Source organism: Topomyia yanbarensis, chromosome 3 (assembly GCF_030247195.1).
Source record: "Topomyia yanbarensis strain Yona2022 chromosome 3, ASM3024719v1, whole genome shotgun sequence".
NCBI classification, from domain to species: domain Eukaryota; kingdom Metazoa; phylum Arthropoda; class Insecta; order Diptera; family Culicidae; genus Topomyia; species Topomyia yanbarensis.
The window spans coordinates 425,822,872-425,846,840 of NC_080672.1; the positions used below are offsets into that span (position 1 = coordinate 425,822,872).

Genomic DNA, 23,969 nt, shown 5'->3' on the forward strand with positions numbered 1-23,969 from the left:
GCCGGTTGATGGACGCGTTCGGTATGTCATTCAAAGACATCGATGATTTGCTAGCGACAAATAATTCGAGGCATTAATGGTAAAAGCTAGAATATATATCATGAAGACCGCTTGTAGAACTTGCTGTTGGATTTTGCACTGTTATTTATTCACTTCACGTTGAGATTTTTACTGGAAAAGCACAACGAATTTTAACGTTTGCTGTACCGTGAAAACCTATCTAGCGCAAACGTAGGATGTGTCACTGCTGTAGGCTACCGGTTGGATCGGTAGAAAACGACGTTCTTCTGAGTGTTGATTTTTGCATCGCGGAACAAAATCTCTCCATCTACAATTCTAAACAAAAATACATTGACGGATTTTCACTAGTCAAATAAACAAGCTGAAAAAAATCGAAAACTAATAGCATGCTTTGATCAAATACCAGTTTCAATTTTTTGAACAACTTTCTCTTGTCAACGGCAGCCATCGGCTAACCACTTTCCGGCATGGATGCCTTGGAGACATCATGACGCAATTGATTTTGGCGTTATAATACTTAGAAATACTTTTGAAAATATTATGGAAGCACCGAGAGATTAAGTCTACGTAAAATTAGGGAAAACATGCAAAAAAAACTGACAAATAATTCTACAGTCCATATGCAATGCATGCTTCCTAACAAATATAAACGAAAATGATATAGATATACAGACACCTATACACCTTTAAATTTTAAAATCCCAATTACATGCCTTTAAATGCTAGCAAATTGCAATCAATCCTAATTCTGAAAAATTATTCCAATGGGATAATCCAAGCTTTCATCGAATAACTACAACTAAAAATGCTGCTCAAAGCAAGAAACCAAAAGGGATACACTTTTACTCTCAAACTCTAGTTGCACGAGAGGGTTACCATCACTCATCAAACACACCGCTCTACCGCAATGCTTACTACACAGTTGCAAACAAGCCGACAGCAGCAGCAGCGGCTCGAAAACAGAGAGTGAGTAAAAAGTGTAGGAAAGGCGAAGTAGACACGCGAAGCTTATCTACTACACTCACGTCACGCCACACCGGTCCCGCATGTTGTGAATGATTCAAAAATCATCTAACTTCCCAAGCACCAAACATAACCAACCAAACTGGATAGGTTCACCTAGACAGAACCCACACCGAACGAAGCCTACTAGGGAGAATTCGAGCAGTAGAAGCCGCACACACTGAGCAGGCGCTGGAAAGCACCTCGAAAAGCTCCCTCTCTTTCATGCTTTCGTACTCGGATGATGAGTGGCAGTGGAAAGCTTTCCACATCGAAAAAGTGCATCTCACTACATACCTTTAGGAGGTCAGTCAATCAGCTCATCGTTTCTCAAAGTTTGCGATGTGTTTTATTTACTTCACTCGCAGACCTCCTCTGATGTCTATGATGGTATTGGCATGGCTGACGGGCATTAGGCTTCTCGAACTTTATACTTTTCAACAGGAAAACTTCCAATTTTTCTTGCTAAAAGAAAACTTTCTGGAATAAAATCGATACCTCGAGAATGGTTCCGCCTGATGGGCTTTCGCCACAGCTCAGTTCAGTTGATCGGAGGTCAGCAAACCTTTATGCTTTCCTTTTCAGCATGGTTGGTGAGGTGAAGCAGATTGTGGATACGGAAGGGCAGACGATGCGATGGCTGCAAAAAATGCACATGGCACAAAAAAAACTAAGTGTAGGGCTTGTTCCTTCGGAATGGACAGAACTTTTTTTTGGGTTTGTTTTGTTACTAGCGACACCTGCTATCTTGTTATGTCATTTTTTCAACACTGTTTTAATATCACATGGCCGATTTGTTCACAAATAGGTAATTATCGTTTATAAGCGATGATTCGAATCGTAGTAGCCATGCATGCGAGACGCAAAAAACTGGCTGCCGTCAAATTTTGTGATTAAGTTTTTTGTCGAATTCCGTCTTGGAGCGTGACGTTGTATCAATAAAGTATGGAAAATGAAGTGTACAAGTGCATCAAGCCCAGCTACTCTGGTACACTTTCGGAGACGTGGCGAACATCGGGCAATAAGAATTGGCGAGCCAGGAGTTCCCGGGGGCTCGAAAAGGCTTACACAGAATTTCTTTCAACGCATTTCGGATACCTTTATTTTCTTTTATTTCAGAGAGCGAATAAAGGCGCTATAACCTAAGCTCATAAGCCAGGCCAGGTCTAAATACAGCTGTCCCATCCCAGGAAGGACCAAAGGAGTGACATTAACCTTCTTAGCCACGTCACTCCCAACGATTCATTAAACCCCCTCTGAACTGAAACGGTTGGTACGGTTGTCCACATTTCTTCCTTATTCAAGGTTCAAAATGATTCGTTGATTAAATTATTCATTAAATGAATAATTTGATTGCCGTATAATTTTGAATCATTTCCATTTTGTATGCTGGACAGTTGACCTGGCCGCTTTAGTGATTGTGTCACATTCCTTATGTGCCACAAACATTAATATTGACAAGAAAAATTGTAGGCGAACGCTTGCAATTTTCCAGGATCCCTACGTGTATTGGCTGTGTATGTGTAGACTAGACTAGACTAGAATAGGTAATTATCGTTCATAAGCGCGAATGCCTTTGTATGATTTTTTTACACTATTTTCCACTATCCAAATATCATGTATGCGTCAAAGTGTTTCGCTGAATACGGCTATAAAGCTGACACACATACAAAGTCCCCATGTTGGCCGAGGCACAGAACAGCACAAGCCTAATATGTGCACTTCCAAACCTCGAAAGTAAGTAAGCTGTAACTTCGGATTGTTTGTATGAAAAAGCTGCACAATTTGTTCTTTGACAACATACACTGATCTCTTCTTGTTTCAACGTATTTGGGTTAATGTACTTGGAAATTTTTATCTTATTTTCTTTTATAACAGCTGTAAATAAAAAGTATGCCACTTATCATATCTGTTTTTTGATTTCACTGGAAGAGTGGGAAAATGTTATAGAGAAAAATGTACTAATATCTTATAGTTAAGTGAATTTAGTACTCTTTTGGAAGCGAATTAGTTCAAGGTTAGTGTATTATTAGTGTTCTTGCTGATTTTCTTTAAAACAGTAAATAACAAACATCGCCTTTATTATTATCGAAATGATACATCTTCTACATTTTCTTTTTTAAGTCTGTATCAGTTTTGTTTTCGTTTCGACGCAAAATCATTTGAATCACGTCAATGCATATGAAAAAACAACGATTTTGGACCCACTGCATTTATTGCGACGTCATTTTGTATCTACTAATAAATGGCAGCGAAAAAAAATGAGGTAGGGATAAAGTGTGACAAAAACAAGTTTTAAACAATTTAAGGAGCATCAAAAAAAGTATTTGCACATAATTTGGTAGGAAATTTTCTCAGCTTTCCAATGAAAACTTGTTAACAAAGATATAAAGAATATTTTTTAGGCTAGAGTCTTTTAAGCACTTACAATGCAACTACAGAAAAGCTTAGTAATGAAATTTTAACGAAAGGACAAGAGATAAGAACATCATTTTGATGAATGAATTTTGGATCATTTTGAAACTCGACATTTGGACAATAGGTATTGTTATGTTCATTATTCTTTCTTTTGAGAAAACTTACAAAAAACATATTAAAACAGAAGCTTTTGTCTCCTTCTCCACTTAAAGGTTACTTAAATCCATTACCTGAAAGATATGATAATTTTTTTAGTAGGAAATTTTCTCACCTTTCCAATGAAACTGAAAGATTACAAGCTACACTTCTTGAGTTAAAGGCAAATAAAGACAAACAAGTCAAATAGAGAAAAACTTCAATAACTCTGTAACGATCGTGATTTGATAGTGTGTATAGGATGTTCTTTTTCTCCAAATATGATTCTCTATCACCCCTCGAGAGATTCTGAACCGACAACCCCGTGAACCATGAAATCAGTTTTTCCCGAGAGGAAACCTCCGGATCGTCATCAGTTTCATCTGTAACCCGAAATGAATGTATCGTTTCAAATGATGTATGCATCTGCCCGAAACGTAGAGGGATTCTGCACCCCAAACTATAGCCAAACAGGACACCCGATACCACCAGACCGATGGTGGTTTGCGGTTTATCCTGTGACCCAGATGAAGTCACATCACTTCTACTTCAGGTGAAAAACTTGAAAATCTACTTAGGGTTAAGTGACTATTTTCGACATATTAAGGAGGGTGTCAAACTAATCTATTAATTACTCGGTCTACAATCAATAAGTACAGCGTAGCATAAACAGTTTTTCTTCGTTGTTAAGAACCAAGATAATAACACAAATGCCCTGAAAGCGGTGAAATGCTCGTGTTTAAGGTTCAACTGAAAAAGCTTCTTGGAAAACGAAAAAAGCAGTTTTTTCTCACACCGTTGCAAAAAATGAATCGGTAGTACTTTACCAATGCTTCGAATACATTGATTCATTTTCATGAACATTTTCCCAACGGTGTGTTAGAAAAGACTGCTTTTTTCGTTTTCCAAAATGGCCGCTTATTGAGACGTTCTCAAATGAACCTTAAGCGCAACGAAATCACGAATCGAGTGCCCCTATTGTTACGCTATCATTCAACTCAACTTTAACTCTCACTTGTTGAGATATCAGTTCCGAAATTTACTGATTACGCGGCTGTTGGAAAATTACTGGTACAGTAGGTGAATGTGTCCGAGCTAGTGCACCACCAAATCCCAAGCACTTTTTCTGTAGATAGTTCTGGCGACAGATCGAGGTTCTTTTCCTCTGTTCGTTCCTCTTTCAATGCCTGCATGACCTGTTTAGAGTTGCTAATCCAATTGCGGATCTCGAATCCGCCCTCAGCATGTACTTGTTTCACTTAACGCGCAAGCTTGATCGCCTCTTGTGGTGTCGCAAAGCTGACCAACATATCGTCGACGTAGTGGCGCTTCTGGATCACTTCGACTGCCGCTGGGTATTCTGCTTTGAAGCTTGAGCAGCATTGAGATTTGAGCACTGCTAGGAGAGCAGAAAGCTCCAAACGTCATCACCTGACGAACGTAGACGACGATGTTTCCACTTTCATCGTACCAGAAGACACGTTGGCATTGTTGATCTTCGGATCGCATGCGTATTTGCAGGAAGATTTCCCGAACGTCACCAGTGAGGGCGATCCGCCATTCACGGAAACGAGTCAGTATGTTGAACAGGTCGCAAAGTTGATCAGGGCCCTTCAATAAGACTGAATTAAGGGATACCCCGTGGGCTAATGCGGCCGCATCCCATACCATCCGATTTTTTCCAGGTTTGTTGATATTTGTAAACGGAAATATCGGCAAATACCAAACACGTGAAAACGATTGATTCAGCTCTTCATTTGTGAGCATCCTAGCGTATCCCTTTGTAGCAAGGTCTGGGATTTTCTGGTTCAGAGCTTCAGCAAGTCTTGGGTCCTTGTCCATTCGCTTTTTGAGGCACTGGAATGGCTATCTGGCAGACGAACATTCTCGTAGCGCCACAGGAGGCCGGTTTCGTATTGGTTTTCCTTGAACACCGTGTGGGTTTGAAACAGGGACTGAGCGCGCTCTTCTTCAGTGGAGAGAAGCATTTTCTTTGGCTGTGAAACCCCAAAGCTTTCTATTGTAAAATACTCCTTCATTGCTTTGTGTAGGTCCAGTTCTGACGAAGATTCGTGATCGCACACGTGGAAAACTGGGTAAACGAGTGTTCCGCAGTGTTTTCTAGATTTCCTCCGCACACTGTCCATCCCAGACGAGTTTTCACAGCGACGGGCTGGTGTAGGGCTCCTTCGCGACTCTTCTGAACTAAACTCAGGTGTTGATCCTTGATTCCGATCATAATCCTTGGGCGAACATTTTGATATGATGTGATCGGCAGATCATTGAGATGCGCATACTGTTCACATAGTTCTTCCTTGTTTAGTATTTGTGGTGGAAGAAGCAGCTCCTTCACAGTACGTACCCCATTCAGACTGTACTTCCTAGAACGGTTGTGTTCCGCGGCCACTTCTAGCCTAACGTTCCTCGAACATTCTTCACGACGTTTCGTTCCGCTCGTCCAAAGTAAGCATAACGGCATTGTTTCCCCTTCAAGCTGCAACTCACCAGCCAATTCGCTGTCGAGTAATGTGAGTTCCGATCCGTCATCCCGGCAGGCGAACGTCTGAATCGACCTATGCTTCCCATGAAGCACGGCTGGTATGTATCGGAACAAAACCTTACTAAAGGGGACCTGATGTGTATGGCATGAACTAGATTTTGGTGGAGAAGAATCGTTGCGTGGAGTTGGTATGTTTATGACACTCGCAGTGGCGGTCGAAGTCGATGGTGCACACTTCTGGCCATTGTGCAGCATTTCGTGGTGTTTGAGCTGGCAACCATTTTTTCCGCACAACTTGGCTTGACATCCTCCTTTGTGCTGACGTAGACATCTGCGACATAGCCCTAAGCCTCGAACGGTTGCCCAGCGTGAATCAAGAGAGAACTCTAAGAAACGCTTACATTTGGCGATCAATTTGCAGTTTCCCTTGCATACTGGGCAGCAGTCGGCTACCACTTTCGCGTTGGATGGTCCTGTCGACCGATGATACACAGGGGGCTCCTGAGAATGTGCGTTAACGTATGAATTCCCTTTCTTAGTTGTACGTGACTCATTTCGAGCTGGCTTGTCTTCGAAAGCGATGCTTGGGAAAGTGACAACGCTAGCGGCTTCTGCTGAAGGATGGCAGATTGACCGTCGGAAGTGATTGCCTGTATTGTGCCCAGTTGAGCTTTATTGACGATGGCAGCTTACTGACGAGTTGATGAAGAAAGGTTACGTTATAAAAGTATTCTTCAAGCCAGCACGCATCCACCGTCGCACAAAAATTTTCTACACTGACGGCGAAGTCCAGAAGAGTTTCTAATTTATCCTCTTTCAACGCAGGGAGAGCGGCAATCTTTTGCTGATTTCGGTTTTAGATCTGAGTCGCCCTAGGTTCGCTCTAATATTTACAAAACCCATACAAAAGTGACAGCTCAGAGCGAACCTAGAGCGACTCGATTCTAAAAACGAAATCAGCATTTGATATCATCGAATTTACGATCACCTCCGGTTGTCCAAACAACATCTTGAGTGTTAACAGCACCCCGTTTACGTTGGACGGGTGCATTAGTCTGCACTTGACTGCCTCATAAGCACGGCCCTTTAGACTCCGTTGCAAACAGACGATGTTTTCTTCATTAGTAAAACCACACATTGCTGTTGTGTTCCGCGGCCACTTCTAGCCTGACGTTGTACTGTTAAAGGTTGACAAAAAGAGAAGCCATTCTTCGGGGTTCCCAGAGAACGTTGGCAGATCTTTCGAAATAGCTTGACGAGCGGCTAGGTGATTTCGGGAAATCGAAAATGAATCCCCATCATCTTGCTCGTGATCGTAAATTCCACTGGTCCGCATAGTTGAAGAATGTGGTTGGTTTCGTTGCTTAGCTTACAGATAATTTAATCCACTTAAGTACTGCTGGTTTGGAGCGAATCCTGACTGACGATCTGGAATAGGTACGGAATTCCGTTGTACAAAATCTGATGTAGGCGCACCGTAGACTCAATCTCGATTGCGTTGGGTTCAGCCCCTGAGCAGGTGGTAAAGATTTTGTATTGGCATACGATCGTGGAAGTTGTGTAATAGAAACCCTGCGTGGAATCCTAAGCTAGGATTCCTTTGTTTATCATTTGGAGTCAGACCGCGATTTACTTTGAATGCCTGATTCGACGAACCATCTTGGTCTACAGACAACGTTGATAAGAAACCTGGCTCTGAGAACGGTTGCGGAGGATTAGGTTCTGACATTGTCGAATGGTTGCTGTCAATCTGCGCACTTAATGAACCTCTCTGTTGTACACTGGTAGAACGTCTGTTAGCATCGGATCGAACATCAACATCCGTATCTAAAGATTTCCAACGCATTGGAAATGATGCAATTTCAAACAATCGTAACATCTCACCATCTCGTCAGTATCTTCCTCGCGACACACCTGACATGTTCGTCCGGGATGGGACTCCTCCGGATCTTCTGTGACCACCTTTCGCACACCCTTATTTGCCTTTCGTTTTCTGGCCACTGTACCAGACTTGCCCGACCGTTTTGACCGTAAATTTCGACGTGGCCGAGTTGCTCGTAAAACCAGAATTATAAATTGTTGAAAATTAACCAACAGGTCGTAAAGGGTTCGTCCGCGATTATAATCTCCAGCTTGTTTCCCAATCAAGTGAAAGTCGGATCGTGTTGTTGGGTTTAACGAAGAGAGATTATAATTCTCCTGCATAAAGAAGGAAATGAAGGAATACAACGTTTTTTTAGCATATCTAATAACTAGTTCTAAGAATACAACGCAATAGGTAATAAATTAGTTTAGGAACTCACGTTTTGCATCCCTTGTTAACTGTGACTAGTTTCCAGTAGCTTATTTGTCTAGCGGTCCCTGTGTAATAGGGTTCGTCGCGGTGCGGATGTGGGCGGTAAATGGATTGTCCGCACCGCAACCGCAAAAAAATAATAAAACTGCACCGCTTACCGCAACCGCACCGCACCGCTCGGTAATGCGGTAAATGCGGTAAAATTTGTATATTTTCAAAAAATATTCTTTGGGTTGTGTTTAAGTCCCAGCATAATTAGTTCATCTCTAATTCCTTTAAATTAGTCAAAATTCACAGTTTAAAAATTTATATCGAAAACGATTGTTAATTCTACGATTTCCAACAGAAATCGGAAGAAGTGATGCACTTTTAAATTGGATTTAAGAGTACAAATTTATTGTTTTAAATGATCTAATAATTTTGTCTCTATTTGGATCTTGTATTTTATGTATTTAAAATGGTTAGTTTATGAAGTTTTACTTAGAAGTATGAAATAACTAGTCCAAAATATTTCGTAAAAATAATAGCGTTAGAATATTTCGGACACGGCTAGATTTTATTTCGTAATAGCAGTCTGTTTATGAAAATTAGAATAATCGAAATTATAACTTTATCATTTTTTTGCGGTGCGGTTGCGGTAAAACCGCGCGGTAAGAGCTCTTTCCCGCACCGCATCTGCGGGAAAAAGTGTCTCACCGCACCGCAGATTTTGCGGTGCGGGTGCGGTAAATACCGCGCGGTTGCGGTAATTACCGCAACTGCGACGAACCCTACTGTGTAATGTATTTAGGTAGCATTTTAGAGCATCAAGCATAACATCTTACCAAATGTAACTATAGGTAAATCAATTGAGCATATGCTCATGCGGTGTTAGATTTACAGATTTAGATTAAGGTATCTATTCAATCCACTTAGGTAAGTTAGCAATAAGTTAATATTAAGATAAGCTAATAATGAATTTATATTTTAAGATGGCGAAAAACCTGCTGCATCATCTACTCACTACTAATTTACTTTCTGGTTTTTTGTTCTCCTTCTCTGCTTACGGCTGTCAGTCATCACAGCTGTCACGAACGTCTGTCGCCCAAGGTAGTAGGACGGTAGGTACGCGTTTGGCGAGTCTACACGCAACAGCCTCGTTTCCTACCGCTACCATAACTTCGCTTGATTGTCTGACGCTTTTAAAACGTCACATGGGTTAAGGTGCAATGTGCGAATACGAGCAACTGATCCATTTTTACCCACACGCTAAAAAGATATAAACAATTGAGTGCTACTATTTTATGGAGCATAGTCTTCAGAATGACTCTATATCCATCCTAAGTTGGGGTCCCCTAAAACCCGGGACCCCTAGCGTTGGCCCAGTGTGCCCATGCGTAAAGACAGTACTGGCTGACTTCAGAAAGAAAGTAAAGGATCGACTTTGGAAGTGAATTCCGAGATAATCAAGGCAGTTTCAAAAGGATTTGTACACCAACCGAACTTGGAATATCACTATAAAAAGTTCCCGCAGCTTTGCCCAGTGGCGATATCGTAACCAATGAGGTTTACCGAGGTACGATTATTGCTAGTTGAAAACTAATACTAACGTACTTAGAAAGAGCAGAAGGCTTCAAACCGAACGATGGAGCCAAGTTTCATCCTACATAACCCTGACCGAAACTCACTGGACAGGAATATATCGTGGTCTAGTGAAAGAGTTCAGCTCCACAGCATTTTCAAACCGAAAAGAATTTGAGAAATTTATGCTCTGACAGGCGAACTGTAGATATGCTGAAATTAGCGATCTCTGCCTCACTTCCGGGACAATACACGATGAACTATACAAGAACCAGTATTTTTAAAGTGACTCTTGCCATTTATAACGAAGAATAACCTTATTTTGGTCTGATCTAGCTTTCTGCCACTTTTCTCGGAACAAGAATGAATGACACGAGGACGAAAATCTGAATTTTATGCCAATGAACCACTCAAATTCGTCAAAGCATCGCTCACATGAAAAGTTTACAGTTATAATGAGGACTAAAATACAATGAAACGTCGAACTCAGTGATACTGGTTTTTGATCTAGCCTTTATTATAATGGAAAGCGTGCCTAGATAACAAAGGATTACTTCTAATAAGATATTGGTTTTCACATGACGCTACAACGATGCAGCCAAAAAGAATGTCAAAAAGAAAGTGTTGTAAAAGTGCTGACACATTGCACGGTTAAAAATCATATTTCGATTATGAATTTCTTCCAAATGTGACATGAAAAACAAACTGGAAATATAGATACTGTAATATTAAGCAAAAAACATTTAATTAGTACTATTAGTATTAGTATTCCTACGTCCCTGCAGTAGTGAGAGAGTCTAGTTGGTACAGTGCAACATAGTGCAACAATTTTTCCACCGCCTGCTATACACGAATGGTAATGCGTTATCATAAACACGAACGTATCCTTATTTACGATGGGTATGCCAACCGATCATCGTGTTGTGGACACACACACGAGACATTGAAAACGCCCTAAAGGGATAAGTGAAAAATATGTACCGGATTAGAACGATATACCTCCCGCTTCTGTCGCTGCTAGAGAATGGCAGCTTTTTTTTGTTTTCCAACGAAACATGCCTTCGCTCCAGTGGAAAGCGTACGGGTGGGTTAATTCGGGCTTTTGGCAGCAGTCTCTTACAGTATATCTACGTAGCGGAAGAAAAAAAACCCTCTCATCTTCAATGCCACTATAAGGTAAAACATATGTTTATGACATTTTGATGTTCTCATTTTTTCGAATTTCATTCACCTTTCGGACGTTTGGCTGCTGGCACCGGCACCGGCACCGCCGCCTACTGCCAATACGTGATGCTTTGAATATCGCCGTTTTCCCTACGCTTCTTGTTGATGGCAGCACTAAAAGGAGGGTCTTTTTGCATTTCAGTTGAAAGCTTTCAGTTGAGAAGAGTTATGTTGTTTCGCTACTCCACTCCAGACAACGGTTGCGAAGGTTTCGGTCGTTTTGGAAAGGTAAATTGAAGTTAGTTCGTTAATTTTTTTGATTTTTGTCTTCTGGGTAAAAAGTATGTTTTTCGGTTTCAAGTTTGAAGATTTTTTTCCCAGAGGTCTGAAAAATAGAAGCATCTACAATCATTTACTCTGCACGACGAATCGTGATATGTGTGACCAGATCCCCTTGCTCCGTACTAGGATCAACGCCAACTTTACAGCTGGATGTTCAATTGTTCAACGGTGCCCGAACATGTTGTCCTTCGTTTGCGACATATATCAGGTACGGTTTATTTTTAGCAGTTGCTGAAAACCGGACGATGTGCCCCAATACATTCCGGAGCCAAGGTCCAGGGTTTTGTTCACTGCTTTCTCTTTGCATAACTATTTAAGTACTGAGGATGAATTTGACGGCTGGTTTCTCATCTCAAATCCTCCGAGGCTGTGAATCGTTTTAACATCACGAGCGAGTTGGATGGCGTCGATTTGTTTCAACACTCGTTAGCATATCGTCGACACTGTGCCTTCGAACGATCGCGTCGACTGTCCGAGGGTTTCGCAGCTCGTACTTCAGGATGTTCTTAATCTTAATATACAGCGCGCTATTCGGCGAATAGAAAGCACCGAATGTCATGAAGCGCATTAGAAACACACTGGATTCGATTTTGGATTTATGGTGGTGAATGTTGTGAATGTCGCTGCTGATACCGATGTGAATTTTTCGAAACTTGTGCAAAACTGTCCGAAGTAATGTAGTTGGTCTGGTCCAACCAGTAGCATAGTGTAGTGTAATAAGATACTGAAACACGTTGCAGTTGCATTCCAAACAATACGGACCTTATTCGGGTTGATATTATTGAAAACAGAAAATGTTGGTAAGTACCAGACATTAAATAAAAATCTCGTCAGTAGAAAGCTTGCGGATGTAGTTTGTATTGGAATACTCCTAGATCTTTGCATCTAGCACCCTAGCTAAAGACTCATTTCTAGCTATCCACTGCTCCAAACACTTCTCAACACCAGTCCTGTCCCGTAACGCCCTTCTTTCTCTACCGAAAATTAATGTATTAGGCCATGAGCTCATTGGCACACAGCTGATTGTAGAATCGTGGTAGGCATACGCATGCCCATGCTATCTCGCGAGAAGAAATTCTTCATAGCTTCGTGGAGTTCAACGTCCTTTTCGCACGCCCACTTATTTACACGAAAGGAGTGGTGGTTCACCAGGTAATTGGGGGTATGGTTATCACTGCAGCTTCCATACACTGCCCAGACGAATCGTGCTTTGGACGCTGCCGCTCTCTTGGATCTTCATCACATGGCCGAGGCTGGTACAATGTAGGGCTTTGATGATTCGTAATTCCACGGTGCATGTCGGTATGTCATTATTGACAGGATGCTCGTAATTTCGCTATGGTTCCTCTATAATCAACGTCTGGTGAAGTTCCTTCTCAGTACGTACACCAGAAATCCAGTGTTTAGTGTGCTAGTTGACAGAAACTGAACTATTGAAATCGTTTTTCGAGAGCTTTCTTCGAGGCGGCGTGTTCCTCTTGCCCACTTAAGCCAAAGAGGTATCTGAGACCCTTGAAGCGTTTCTCACTGGCCAGGTCTTCCTCGATCAGGGTTAGCTCTGATCCATCGTCCAGAAAGGCGTACGTTTCCACTTCTATGTAGGGCACACGAATGGCCGAAGTTTAGCGGGGATCCTCAAGAGTAACTTATGTTCCATAGTTTTTGTTTTCAAAAACGAACAGAGATCTTCGGATAGACCGAAGCTGAGAATCTGGCCAAATTGCAGCGTAGTTTGAAAAAAAAAAACTGCACTAGACTTAGTTAGAAGCTGCTTAGTCCAACAGCATCCATACCATTCGTGATGGAAACGGTACATCATTTATACGGTAGACCAATGATTTTGATAAGTTCTCTTCTAAAGAAGATGACGAATGCTCTGCCGCCAGAGTCAGATTAACTGAATTCCATCGTTGTCTACGGGTTGGTCATTCTACATTTAGTCGATCGTATCACTCTGGCTAATCAACAAGCGCATTTGTAGAATTCGATGTCACCTCACTGAAGATGCACTGAGGTACATTGAAGTAAGCGTTTGCGAGTGTCAAATTAGCGACGTTCACTTTCGGAATTGGGTTCCAAGATGAGTGTCGATGTGAGTTTTGCGGTAGAAACACCTGTACCAATTATGTTTAATTCTGCGTAGTAAATTGAGATGGACTGGAAAGATTAGCAGGCACGAGAAGACTTCTTAGAAACTGAGCATGAGAAGATTCAGTAATGGACACAGGGAAACATTTCAGCTAACGTGCCTGAATTAGGTCTTCCATGAAAATCATTGGACTATACAGGGCTGTCGAACACGTTCCCGCATTTTCAAGAAGTTCTTCGTCGATGGCAAACCCGGTTTGATCATAGGGCTTGAACATGTACGTCTATGTTGGTGTGTGTTCGGAAAGAATACCGGTACTGAAGAGTCGGTAGAGCAGATTCAGAGAAGAGCAACAGCAACCTACACGCTGCGCAACAGCTTAAATCCAGGGAGGACAAGCATACACGTAGCATTCTAGAAGAAATTTCGACACGCAGAGTAACTCATATGGAGGCGGGTTTGGTTTAGCGAAAGAACGATATGAACTTCCCAGTTAGCTACCAGTTGCCAATCAGATTTCCAGGTTTGAAAGGTTTGAAGAAACGATTTGTAAAAGAACCCGAGCTGCGTAAAAAGGTCAACGACCAAATCGAAAGCTACGAACGGCACCAGTACATCCGCACAGTATCACAGGAAGTGGTGGGGAACGTAAACTCTTGGCGAGTGTGGTGTCTTCCGTTAGAGATCCGATGTTCGGATATTCGTGCAAAGTTCCTAAGAATTCTTATCCGGGAGGAAGACAAGTGGTCGCTGTACTTCGTCAACCGAAGAAGAAATTCGGACACTAAAAGACCAAGTAGGTAATAGAAATCGAACGCTTCTCAAGTTGGCGTCGTTTAATTCGAACGATAGCCTACGCTCATCGGGCGAAATTGAATTGGAAGCAAACAAAGAGTCGTGGACATCGAAGACAAATTTCAGTCATCCGTTGTTGGCAGAAGTTATCGGCAGTGCAAGGTACAGAAAGCTACTCCAGGGCCACCAGTCGGAATAGATGCACTGGTGGCATCTATTCCGACGGAACGCTAAACCCTATTCGTTTGGCCGTCAACTTACGTCGGCGTCGAATGCTTGGGACGCTTAGAAGTTGACCATAGCCTACAGAAAAGGTGGATTTGTTTGTTAATCTACCTTACAGTACGGGCAATATAGTGGGACATGGTTATATGAAAAAAATAAAATTTCGCTCCGAGTAACTTTTTGAGTCCCATTTAGCTCCCAGAACAACTCTGCAAATTTTTGGTTCGATCGGTGAAACTATATTTTTGCGCCCATGGTTTAAAGTTTATATGGGATTTCGTATGGGGAAATCTACTTTTGCAAAATAATTCCCGTTATCTCCTAAAAATAAATAGATGACTGATTTTTATAGGAAATTTGTCCAGGAAACAATGTCTAGAAGCCCACGAAACGATCTGATGCTTGTGGAAAAAGTTATTAAGCAAAAACCGATAGATGTCCTGAAGATTAATGAAAATTTCATAGCATAGCATTTTGCATAGCATCACTGCTGGTGCTGCTGACGGTAGAATTATATACAAAATCTTTAACTTCCTCTTATATGTACAAAAGAAGCCCCAATTTATCCCCCAAAACCCTTGCGAAGTGGCCAAACAGCATAGATAAATAATTTAAACACATAAAGAGAAGATCAAAACAAAATTGCATATAATTGGACAACCAACAGCAGTGGTGCTAGAAAAAATAAATATTTTATCAATCGTCAGAGCATCAATCGGTTTCTGCTTAATAACTTTTTTCTCAAGCGTCAGATTGTTTCGTGGTTTTCGAGACTTCGTTTCTTTGATAAATTTCCCATAAAAGCCATATAACGATTTATTTTTAGGAAGCAATGGGCGACTTCCGGAGGAATTATTTTAAGAAAGTTAGTTTTTCCATGTAAAATCCCATGTAAACTTTAAACAGTAGGCGCAAAATCGAGCTAAGAATTTGCACAGTTGTTCTAGGACCCAAATGGTACCTGAAAAGTTGCTCGGAGCTGGATTCTATTTTTTGTCCCACCCTAACGGGCAGTTCGTCTGGATCTAGCGCACAGATTTTCAACTACCTCCTGTGCAATGGCCTTTATGAGATTCGTGATCAGATCGAATAAGCCGCTGGAGATTTTCTCCGATAACGGCACGAACTTTGTCGAAGCCAAATCGCAAGTAATCAAAAGAAGAACACAGTGGCACTTTAACGTCCGGGGACCCCGCATATGAGGACACCATGGGAGAGTTTTGTGAAGTCTGTAAGAGGAGGGATGAAAGCTGTGTCGGATTATGCCAGACAACCTAGGGATGAGGTATTAGAAACCATCATGTTGAAATCAGAAGGCATCATCGTTAATTCGCGACCATAAACCTATGTTCCACGGGGAACGAGATCAAGCAGCCAGTAAGCAAACCTGTGACAGAAAGTAACATTCTTTGGTAAGGCTAGTAGCTTGCTCAGCGGTGGGTTCGAGAATATCTCTCTATGTTGACACGGCGGTTAAAGTGATGTGTCAGGTAGTCAGGTCGTAAGAAAAGGGCAACCCCGATTCTGGTGCGAGAAGCCGATGGTTACGAGGACGCATCCGTGAAACCTTTTGCGGATAAATCTGGACAGGTGGGCAGCGCGACAGTACAGACAGCAGACTGAGGAAACCGGAGGAAGTTGTTTCAAGAGCGGGACTGGTTCACGGGTCTAGAGATGTCACCGATAAACTTCGTCATGTTAATGGTGAACCAAATAATCGATCCCTCGCTAAAAACCATCGTCATGTTCTAGTTATTTTCCGTCGATCTATTTCCACTACGAGGCCAAACACCGACGCTAGAGAGATGACTCCCCTATCTGGATTAGATATCGACCCATCACCTAATCGATCGGGGACCATTGGCTTCACTTTCCTTTACTTCGCGCAACATTTCTGACGAATTCCCGGAGGCGGGACACGGAGTGCTACACGGGGCACAGGTATCAACACCTATACAAAAGTCGGACTAAACCTCAAAAGTGGCCCGAAATTACTTAATTCCTAACCTCAAAATTTTGGCTCTCAGGGTGGTTAGAAAATGCAACAATTACTTTCAAATGAAATCAGTTCGTTCCTAATCGGATCCTTAACTAAAATGATATTTTCATTTGAATAACATAGCTTTGAAAGTTTTTTCAGAATTCATCACCGTTGAAACGCTGTAAAAAATCGAACTTTTGTCCTCAAAACTTAATATTTAGAGAATTCTCTATTGAAACTCTTCACAAATAGAGAAAAATGTTAAATATGCTAATACTATTTCCGGCTTTGAGTTTTCATAAGTTTGGTTAACCCTCTAGTTCCCAACACCGCCTCTAGGTGGTTTCTATAAAAATCTAAATAAAACTACTAAAACATAATTGTATGGTGTCATCCGCACTAGCATTTCTTCCCAACGCTCACACCATTCATACACACACATTATTATAATATTCGTAGCTTTCTGTCAAAGGCATTTGAAGCTCAAAGTTGAAAATTCGAGGAAAACGCGGAAAAAAACTATTTTGTGTTTAGTGGTAATCTTCATTAAACAAATTTTACCTGTTTTTGGAAATTTCAATAACTAAAAAAATATTTTTGAGTAGCCTGTTACTAGCATTTCACTATAGATGTTAATTGGTTTAGTGGAATACTTCGGAAGTTTAGGTTTTTTAATAAAATACTTTGCCCGCCTAGAGGCGGGTTGGGTACCTGAGCGAAAAAAATTTCAGTCTTTAGTGATTACTTATCGTACCGAAACCAGTATTATGTGCAATTTTAGCTGAAAAAACTTATGTTTTAAAAACTTTAGGTGAATGTTGCAGTTAGAATATGGATATTCTTATCATTTAATAATATTTAGGGGAGTCTGGGGCTAGTTAGCAGAAACTTTTTTTCTTCTTTTTGTATTAGACATATGGCGCTGTCTCTAGTTCTGCACTTCAAGTACTGTTTATTCCATTCTCCAATGTGTTTATGTTGCATTAAATTCTGTTTCGTACACGTTGTAAGTGATATTGAGTTTTCGAGCGTATTAGAGTGAAGAGCCTACTTTAGTCGTATTAGGAAGGGTGCCTCACAATTTTCTTAATTACTCGGAATACAATTGATGCAATGCGTATGAATTGGCATCAATATCTTTTCTTTCTTCTTATGAACCATTATGATATCAAAAATCGCCATTTGAACCAATACGTTGAACAAAGATGGCTAACTCCGCTCTAACCAACGGATTTACATGGTTATGACGAAAATAGGCTAGCCTTTACCCTAGGTAACGCTTTTAAATTTCAGTTTTTTTTTTATTTAAGGCGAGTTTAAAGCTATTCCACGAATGACTAGATTTTTCGATAGCGCGCGAAGAGAACTTTCCTTGGCCGTATATGTAATATACGTAACCACAAGTAAAATTTGTTTTTTTGTTTGTTTACTTCGGAATTTCACCTGAAAAATTTCGAAAATTTAGCTTTTGAATACAAATTGTGCGTCAAAATTAAAATGCAGGAGCATTGAGGCTGAAAAATAATAAAAAGTATCATTGATTTGCAGTTTTATTCAAAAAACATCTCACGCGATCCATACTTTATCATCAAAAGTGGCCAGGTGGCATCATTGTGCGTATAGTCGTAAATTGGCGAGATTTCCGCGTCACATATTTAAAATTCTGTAATGCAGACAACAGTTCGCTCTTTTATGCAACGCATTCACTTTTACACGATCTTCTTAAATTAAAACCGTAGAACATGATAAGTGAAACCATCGCCAGCAGACCCTGGACTCCCCTACTATAAATTAGAAGTCAATAATTAAACGACCAAAGCACTAGAGAAATACTCATTACAGTTTGGGTATTTTGCGGTCTGATGGAGTCCAAAATATAAGAAACCATCTGTTTTCGCGTATGTTGATGTAACTAGAAGGAAAAAAAGTTTTTGTTTTTTATTCGCCCAGGTGCCCAACACCGCCTCTAGGCGGCCTACTTATTTTAAGGCCTTAATGAAAAATCCATTACTTCCAAGAATTTTCAACATTATTTTCGTTTTTCTCATCACGAGGCCTACCTCTAAAAGTTTTTTCAAGCCAAAAAAAAATTTGGGCACTAGAGGGTTAAGAAACCGTATTTCTATAAGAGATACTTCTATGTTAGAAAACTACTTAACCCCATCTCAGTGGCTTTCAACAAAAATGGAATGACAAATCCCCGTGAAATGCCTCGTGAATGTATACTTACGAATTAATTATCACCATCTTGTATCATATTGTAGTCGAACTGGGTTTCCACTGATAATCGGCAGTGATGCAAATGTCCGCCACACAATTTGGGGCAACTCAGAGATCATTTTGAGAGGCTCCGAATTGATGGAATATTTAAGTAGCACAAATGTACATATACTTTATGTAGGAAATCGCCTTACATGGGCATGATCTGACAGAGAAGAGGCGTTAGATGTAACTCTTTGCTCTAACGGTACTAAGAACGAGTTGGTATACTAACTTGTACCCAACCATCTCGAACCGTCATTATATGATCATAAGAACATCGTATTTGATCATTTAAACGTCTAGATGTAGTACTCTCTAGCGGTTCTACTGTGCATCAATTCAATTTTGAACAAGTGGTAGTACAAAATAGGATTGTGGACTTTGCTGGATTGTAAATTCCTACTCTTTTTGATCAAACCGTTGCTGCGTGCTGATCATTTCCACTCCTTTTCAAGTTTTCGAATAATCCTGAATTTGAGTCAATTCCTGCAACACCAGGTGTGAATACTGACAGTTGCGAGAAGCGTGCTCCTTCTAATCCTTTAAAACTGGGTAAAATTTTTGATGAAAATCCAAGAAAAAAGCACAATCGCTGAAGTGCTCTCTCGAACAATGCTTTGACTCATTTTATAAAGTCTTCTAGTCTCAAAACTTATCGAAAACAAACAAAGTTGGAGAAAGGACACTTTTCGATTGTGCTAAAGGATGATCTGTTAAAAGATCTTCACGGGTGTCTCCTTTTAAACACTCCTAACTCTTGCATCTCCAGTTTCAGTGGGTTTGGCTTCAGGTATGGCATTGTTTGGTTCTCTCCGGATAACGAACAAAGCTGTACGTGGCTGTAGGATTGAAGGAGATAAATGAGAGGGTAGGGAACTTTCCTTTTTATTGTCGAACTATGTAGCCTTCACCAGAATAAGCTATTTCTTTACATTTCGTGGAATCCCACGGATAATCAGGAATTGTTCTGATGATTTGATGAGACTAAATTTCCATAATCCTTGTTCGCGAGCAGTTTTCTGGGAAGTTCTGAATGCCAAAGCAATTACAGTCTATTCCTACATAATGAGCATGAGCATGATGACCGTACAATTCGTAGTTGCTACTCCGTGATTGACCAGATCAAGCGAAATTGCACAGAGAATCAACGAATGGGACCTGGGAGTAGCTATCCATCCTCAATGTGCACTTTTCGAGTGTTCCATACTTTGAAATGCCAATAACGGCGCCGGCCACGTCCGTACAGTCATCGGGGAAGGGAAGGAATGTTAGTGTAACAAACGTTGTTGTGGAGACCGTGTATACCTCTGCATCTCCACGTTTGCCACGGGAAGGATTTTTTGTTAGTAGGATGGGGTTAAGAGTTACACAAACCTGGATTCACCTTGATAAGTGATACGATCTATGCAACTCTCAGAAGTGTTATCGTGTGTTTATTGCTCTGGGCAGCCGGCTGCCCAGAATTTGATAGATTTATCGTTTGTTGAATTAATTTGGAAATGCTCGCTTTGTAAAAAAGCAACTTCAGCTCCGGACTGCCGACAGTCGGCAGTATTGCTAATGTTTAATAGAATCAGACGGTATGTGAGCAATGTTATTATTCCTTTTGTTTCTTTATTGTGGCGAAACACGATATTCCGAAAAGAATACAATATTATTAAAAGCGATTACCTTTAGCGTCTCAAGAAATTTGTCGAAATAAATGCGGTACTACCTATGTAGTTGAAGATTGTGTAATACAACTTTTATTTATCGAACATGAACTTTGGTACAGCGAAGATCCGTTTTTTTTTCAGCTCCCTTGGCTAATTTTAGGTTGACAAAATGGGAACAATAACAAAACATATTTGTTTTTTTTTCAATAAACCGAAGTTATAATTATGTTCTTCTTCAATCCCAAGCCATAACCTTATAGCCCTGTCTGGTTGACAAAATTAGGTAAAAAACCGATAAAATCGGGGGCTGATAAAAACGGGTCTTCTATGTATTAATATAGCAAATAAAATGAAAATTATATATTGAATTCTTTCTCCGCGAACAATTTAAATGGCTCACTAAACTTACGGCCTCTAGTGCTTAAAGACGGTATGAAATAATCACTACCGAAATACCTGATACGACCAGGTTTTTTATGTCTAAAATACAATCGATGACGCTTATTTTTACACTAATTACTAGAACAAGATTGGAGACAATAAGAACGAAAGAAATTAACTTATCACTTTTTCGTCAATAATCCAGCTAGAATATTTTTATACTCATGAAGAAATATGATTAACATGACACAATAATATAGTGCATGCACTACTTCAAAGTAAATGAAAGTATTCAATATAATGAGAATAATTAATTTAATTGATTTATTGAACTAAAAGTAAGCCAATGAATATGACAATGAAACATATGTCTTCGAGCTGATATGACTGCTGCAATTTGGTGACTGGCAGTCACCATTTCACTCAGACAAGATCATGCGTATTCTTCACGCACATTGAATACCAGTGGATTAGTTTCCTAGTTGGTCAAATAAATACTGAACAAACAAAGAAATTAGTTTGATCAGTCCTAAGTAATGTCAGCTCGACTGGCATCAACCGACGGATACGTGTTCTCTTACAATGCCATCAAATCAAAGAACATTTAAAATTACATGCGACATAATATGTGCCATTCTGAATATGATAAAATGAAGACTACTTAATTATTTGCAATAAAATAAGATCGGAAAAATTAGTTGCAAAATCAAGGTGGTTCATTTTCAAAGATAGCACTGTTGATGAATCACCTTATACAATTGGTGATAAGGGACCCGGACGAAAATAGCTGACAACCGCTATCAGTCTATTCCACACATAATGTAACAAAAGTCTACCCCAACTTAGCGTAAAGAAATGTAACTCAATAACCTTCAGCAGAAAAACTTTAAATATTTCCATAGACATACATTTAGGAAATCAACTTGTAGAAAAAAAGCAGAATTGTACGAGATTTGGGCTTAATCTTAGTCTCCAACCTCACATTTATGGAGCATTACAATACAATAATAAATAAAGCAAATAGTATGCTGGCATTTATTCAACGCTATAATTTTGAAGACCCTTACACAATAACATCATTATACAATACATAGGGGAGAGAGGGTAACAATGAAACACATTTTTTCTACAATTTACTTTTGATGATAATACATGTTATTTGTGTAATCAAAAGTGATACATAGTGCCACTATGTTGTTAACTAATACATATATTTTTTCCAGCTGGTAAAATTCACGGGAAATAACATTTTTTGGATAATAAACAGTTGGTGGTAAAATGTATCAGTGTGCCCCATGGGTAGGAACTATGAAACACGATGTCGTCTATATTGAAATATTCTACTTATAAATTTTATTCTTTTGTTTTGACGAAGAATGATCCTAACGCTTTGAATTAAAGTTATATTGAGGCGAAAATCGTTTGTTTACGAAAGAATCCACTATATCATCGCGTAACATCGAACCACCATATATGCATATTAGCTGCAATCCTGAAATAAGAGACAATTTCTACAAAATTTGGCCACATTTACTAATTTTGCACTATATGAGTAGTATTTACTGTGGAAAATCGGAACCCATTGACATTTTGAGACAGACCACAAAAACAAACAAAAATCACTGTTCCCCATACGCCATCGTTTCACAGTTACCCAATGGGTCTATTCGTGAAAATTGTGAAATCAAACAGAACCATGAGTAGTTACCAAAAAACTTTGTTCGCGGCAAATGTTGAGCATAAAATTTGCTATAAATAGCAATAGACTAAACATTTATTCAATGAATGGTAATTCATAAAGATGGAATAATGTTTATCATTGCAAATTTACTCTGGCTATCACAAAACAAACAAATATCCATTAAAAGAGATAGAGTTATCAGATCTCTTCCAAAATATAGCAACACGTGTAAAGAATTAGAAATTGTGAAATATGAGGGAATTAGACGATTCCGATCATGCATTGTGATTTTATTGCGAATGTTTCATAGTTCCTGCTGATCCACTGTTACCCTCTCTCCCCTACGTCAGACTAATTTTGGAATATTGTAGCGTAGTATGGAATCCATACACTGACCTGCACGAAACACGCACCGAATCAGTCCAAAAACAATTTCTTTTGTGCGCAATTCGTAAACTAAATTGGACGACATTCCCTCTTCCATCGTATAAAGCACGTTGCATGCTCACTAACATACAAACACTCAAAGAACGCCGCAAATTTGCCATACTTTGCTATATCAACGACATTATTTCTCAACGTATACAATCCCACAATACAATCGAGTACTTTCGCAAATAAAATTAAATATGCTAAAGCCGTCATCTAAGAACTCGTAATTTATTCCAAGAACAATCTTTTAGGACAAATTATGTTAAAAATAGCTCCAACAATATAATGATGCGTCATTATAATGAAAATTGTGGTATAACTGACCTTTCCATATCTAGAAAATAAATAAAATTTCAACTTAACCATAGAAATAATGTGTAGTATATAAGTAAATATTGTAATACCATTCTTTTTTTTACTATTTTTTTTAATTGCCCACCAAACTCCCCCACACCAAAGAACTCATACAAGAGCCCCCTGGTAGTGGACGCAACTTGTCTCAGCCCATGAACAATGGCAACAAAAACAAACAAAACAAATAAAACAAACTGAGCTGAGACAGATATTTATTGATGTGCAATTAGGTTAAGATAATTAACTAAGGTGGAATCCCAGTGGAAATAGATTTCCTGTGAAGGGATCCACATTATAAATTAAATTAAAGTTAAATACTGCTGACGGATGTTTACATTAAATTACAAAACAATATCATTAATTAAATATTTCGTTAAGTCTATGTTTAAAGTACTGTTTCAATCTAGCCTTGAAGATGGTACGATTGTCGATTCTCTGCATGTCAAGTGGAAGTGCATTAAATTTGGTAGGGCCAATAAAAAGAATGCGCTTTTGGCCAAGGTTTGTGGCTGCTCGAATGCGTTGCAAGTTACTATTTCGACGTGTTGAACGAGAATGTGTTAAAGTTGTAAAATGTATATTATGCTGCGCGATGGAGTTATGTAGATTATCGTGTATGAATAATAGTGTTTGTACGTCACATAAGTGGGTTATGGGTAAAATATTGTGGGCACTT

General features: G+C 39.8%; 1 protein-coding gene and 1 pseudogene across 1 annotated transcript in view; one reads left to right on the forward strand and one right to left on the reverse strand.

Annotated features, from left to right (window-relative positions):
* Nucleotides 1-5,611: 5,611 nt before the first annotated feature.
* Nucleotides 5,612-23,969, reverse strand: part of LOC131688416 (uncharacterized) — a 31,251-nt gene continuing 12,893 nt past the window's right edge. Inside the window, exon 3 of the mRNA XM_058972621.1 lies at nt 5,612-6,577. Within this exon, the coding sequence (XP_058828604.1) occupies nt 5,612-6,577 (966 nt within the window). The remainder of the gene's footprint in view (nt 6,578-23,969) is intronic.
* Nucleotides 9,884-9,965, forward strand: LOC131694427 (U4 spliceosomal RNA; annotated as a pseudogene).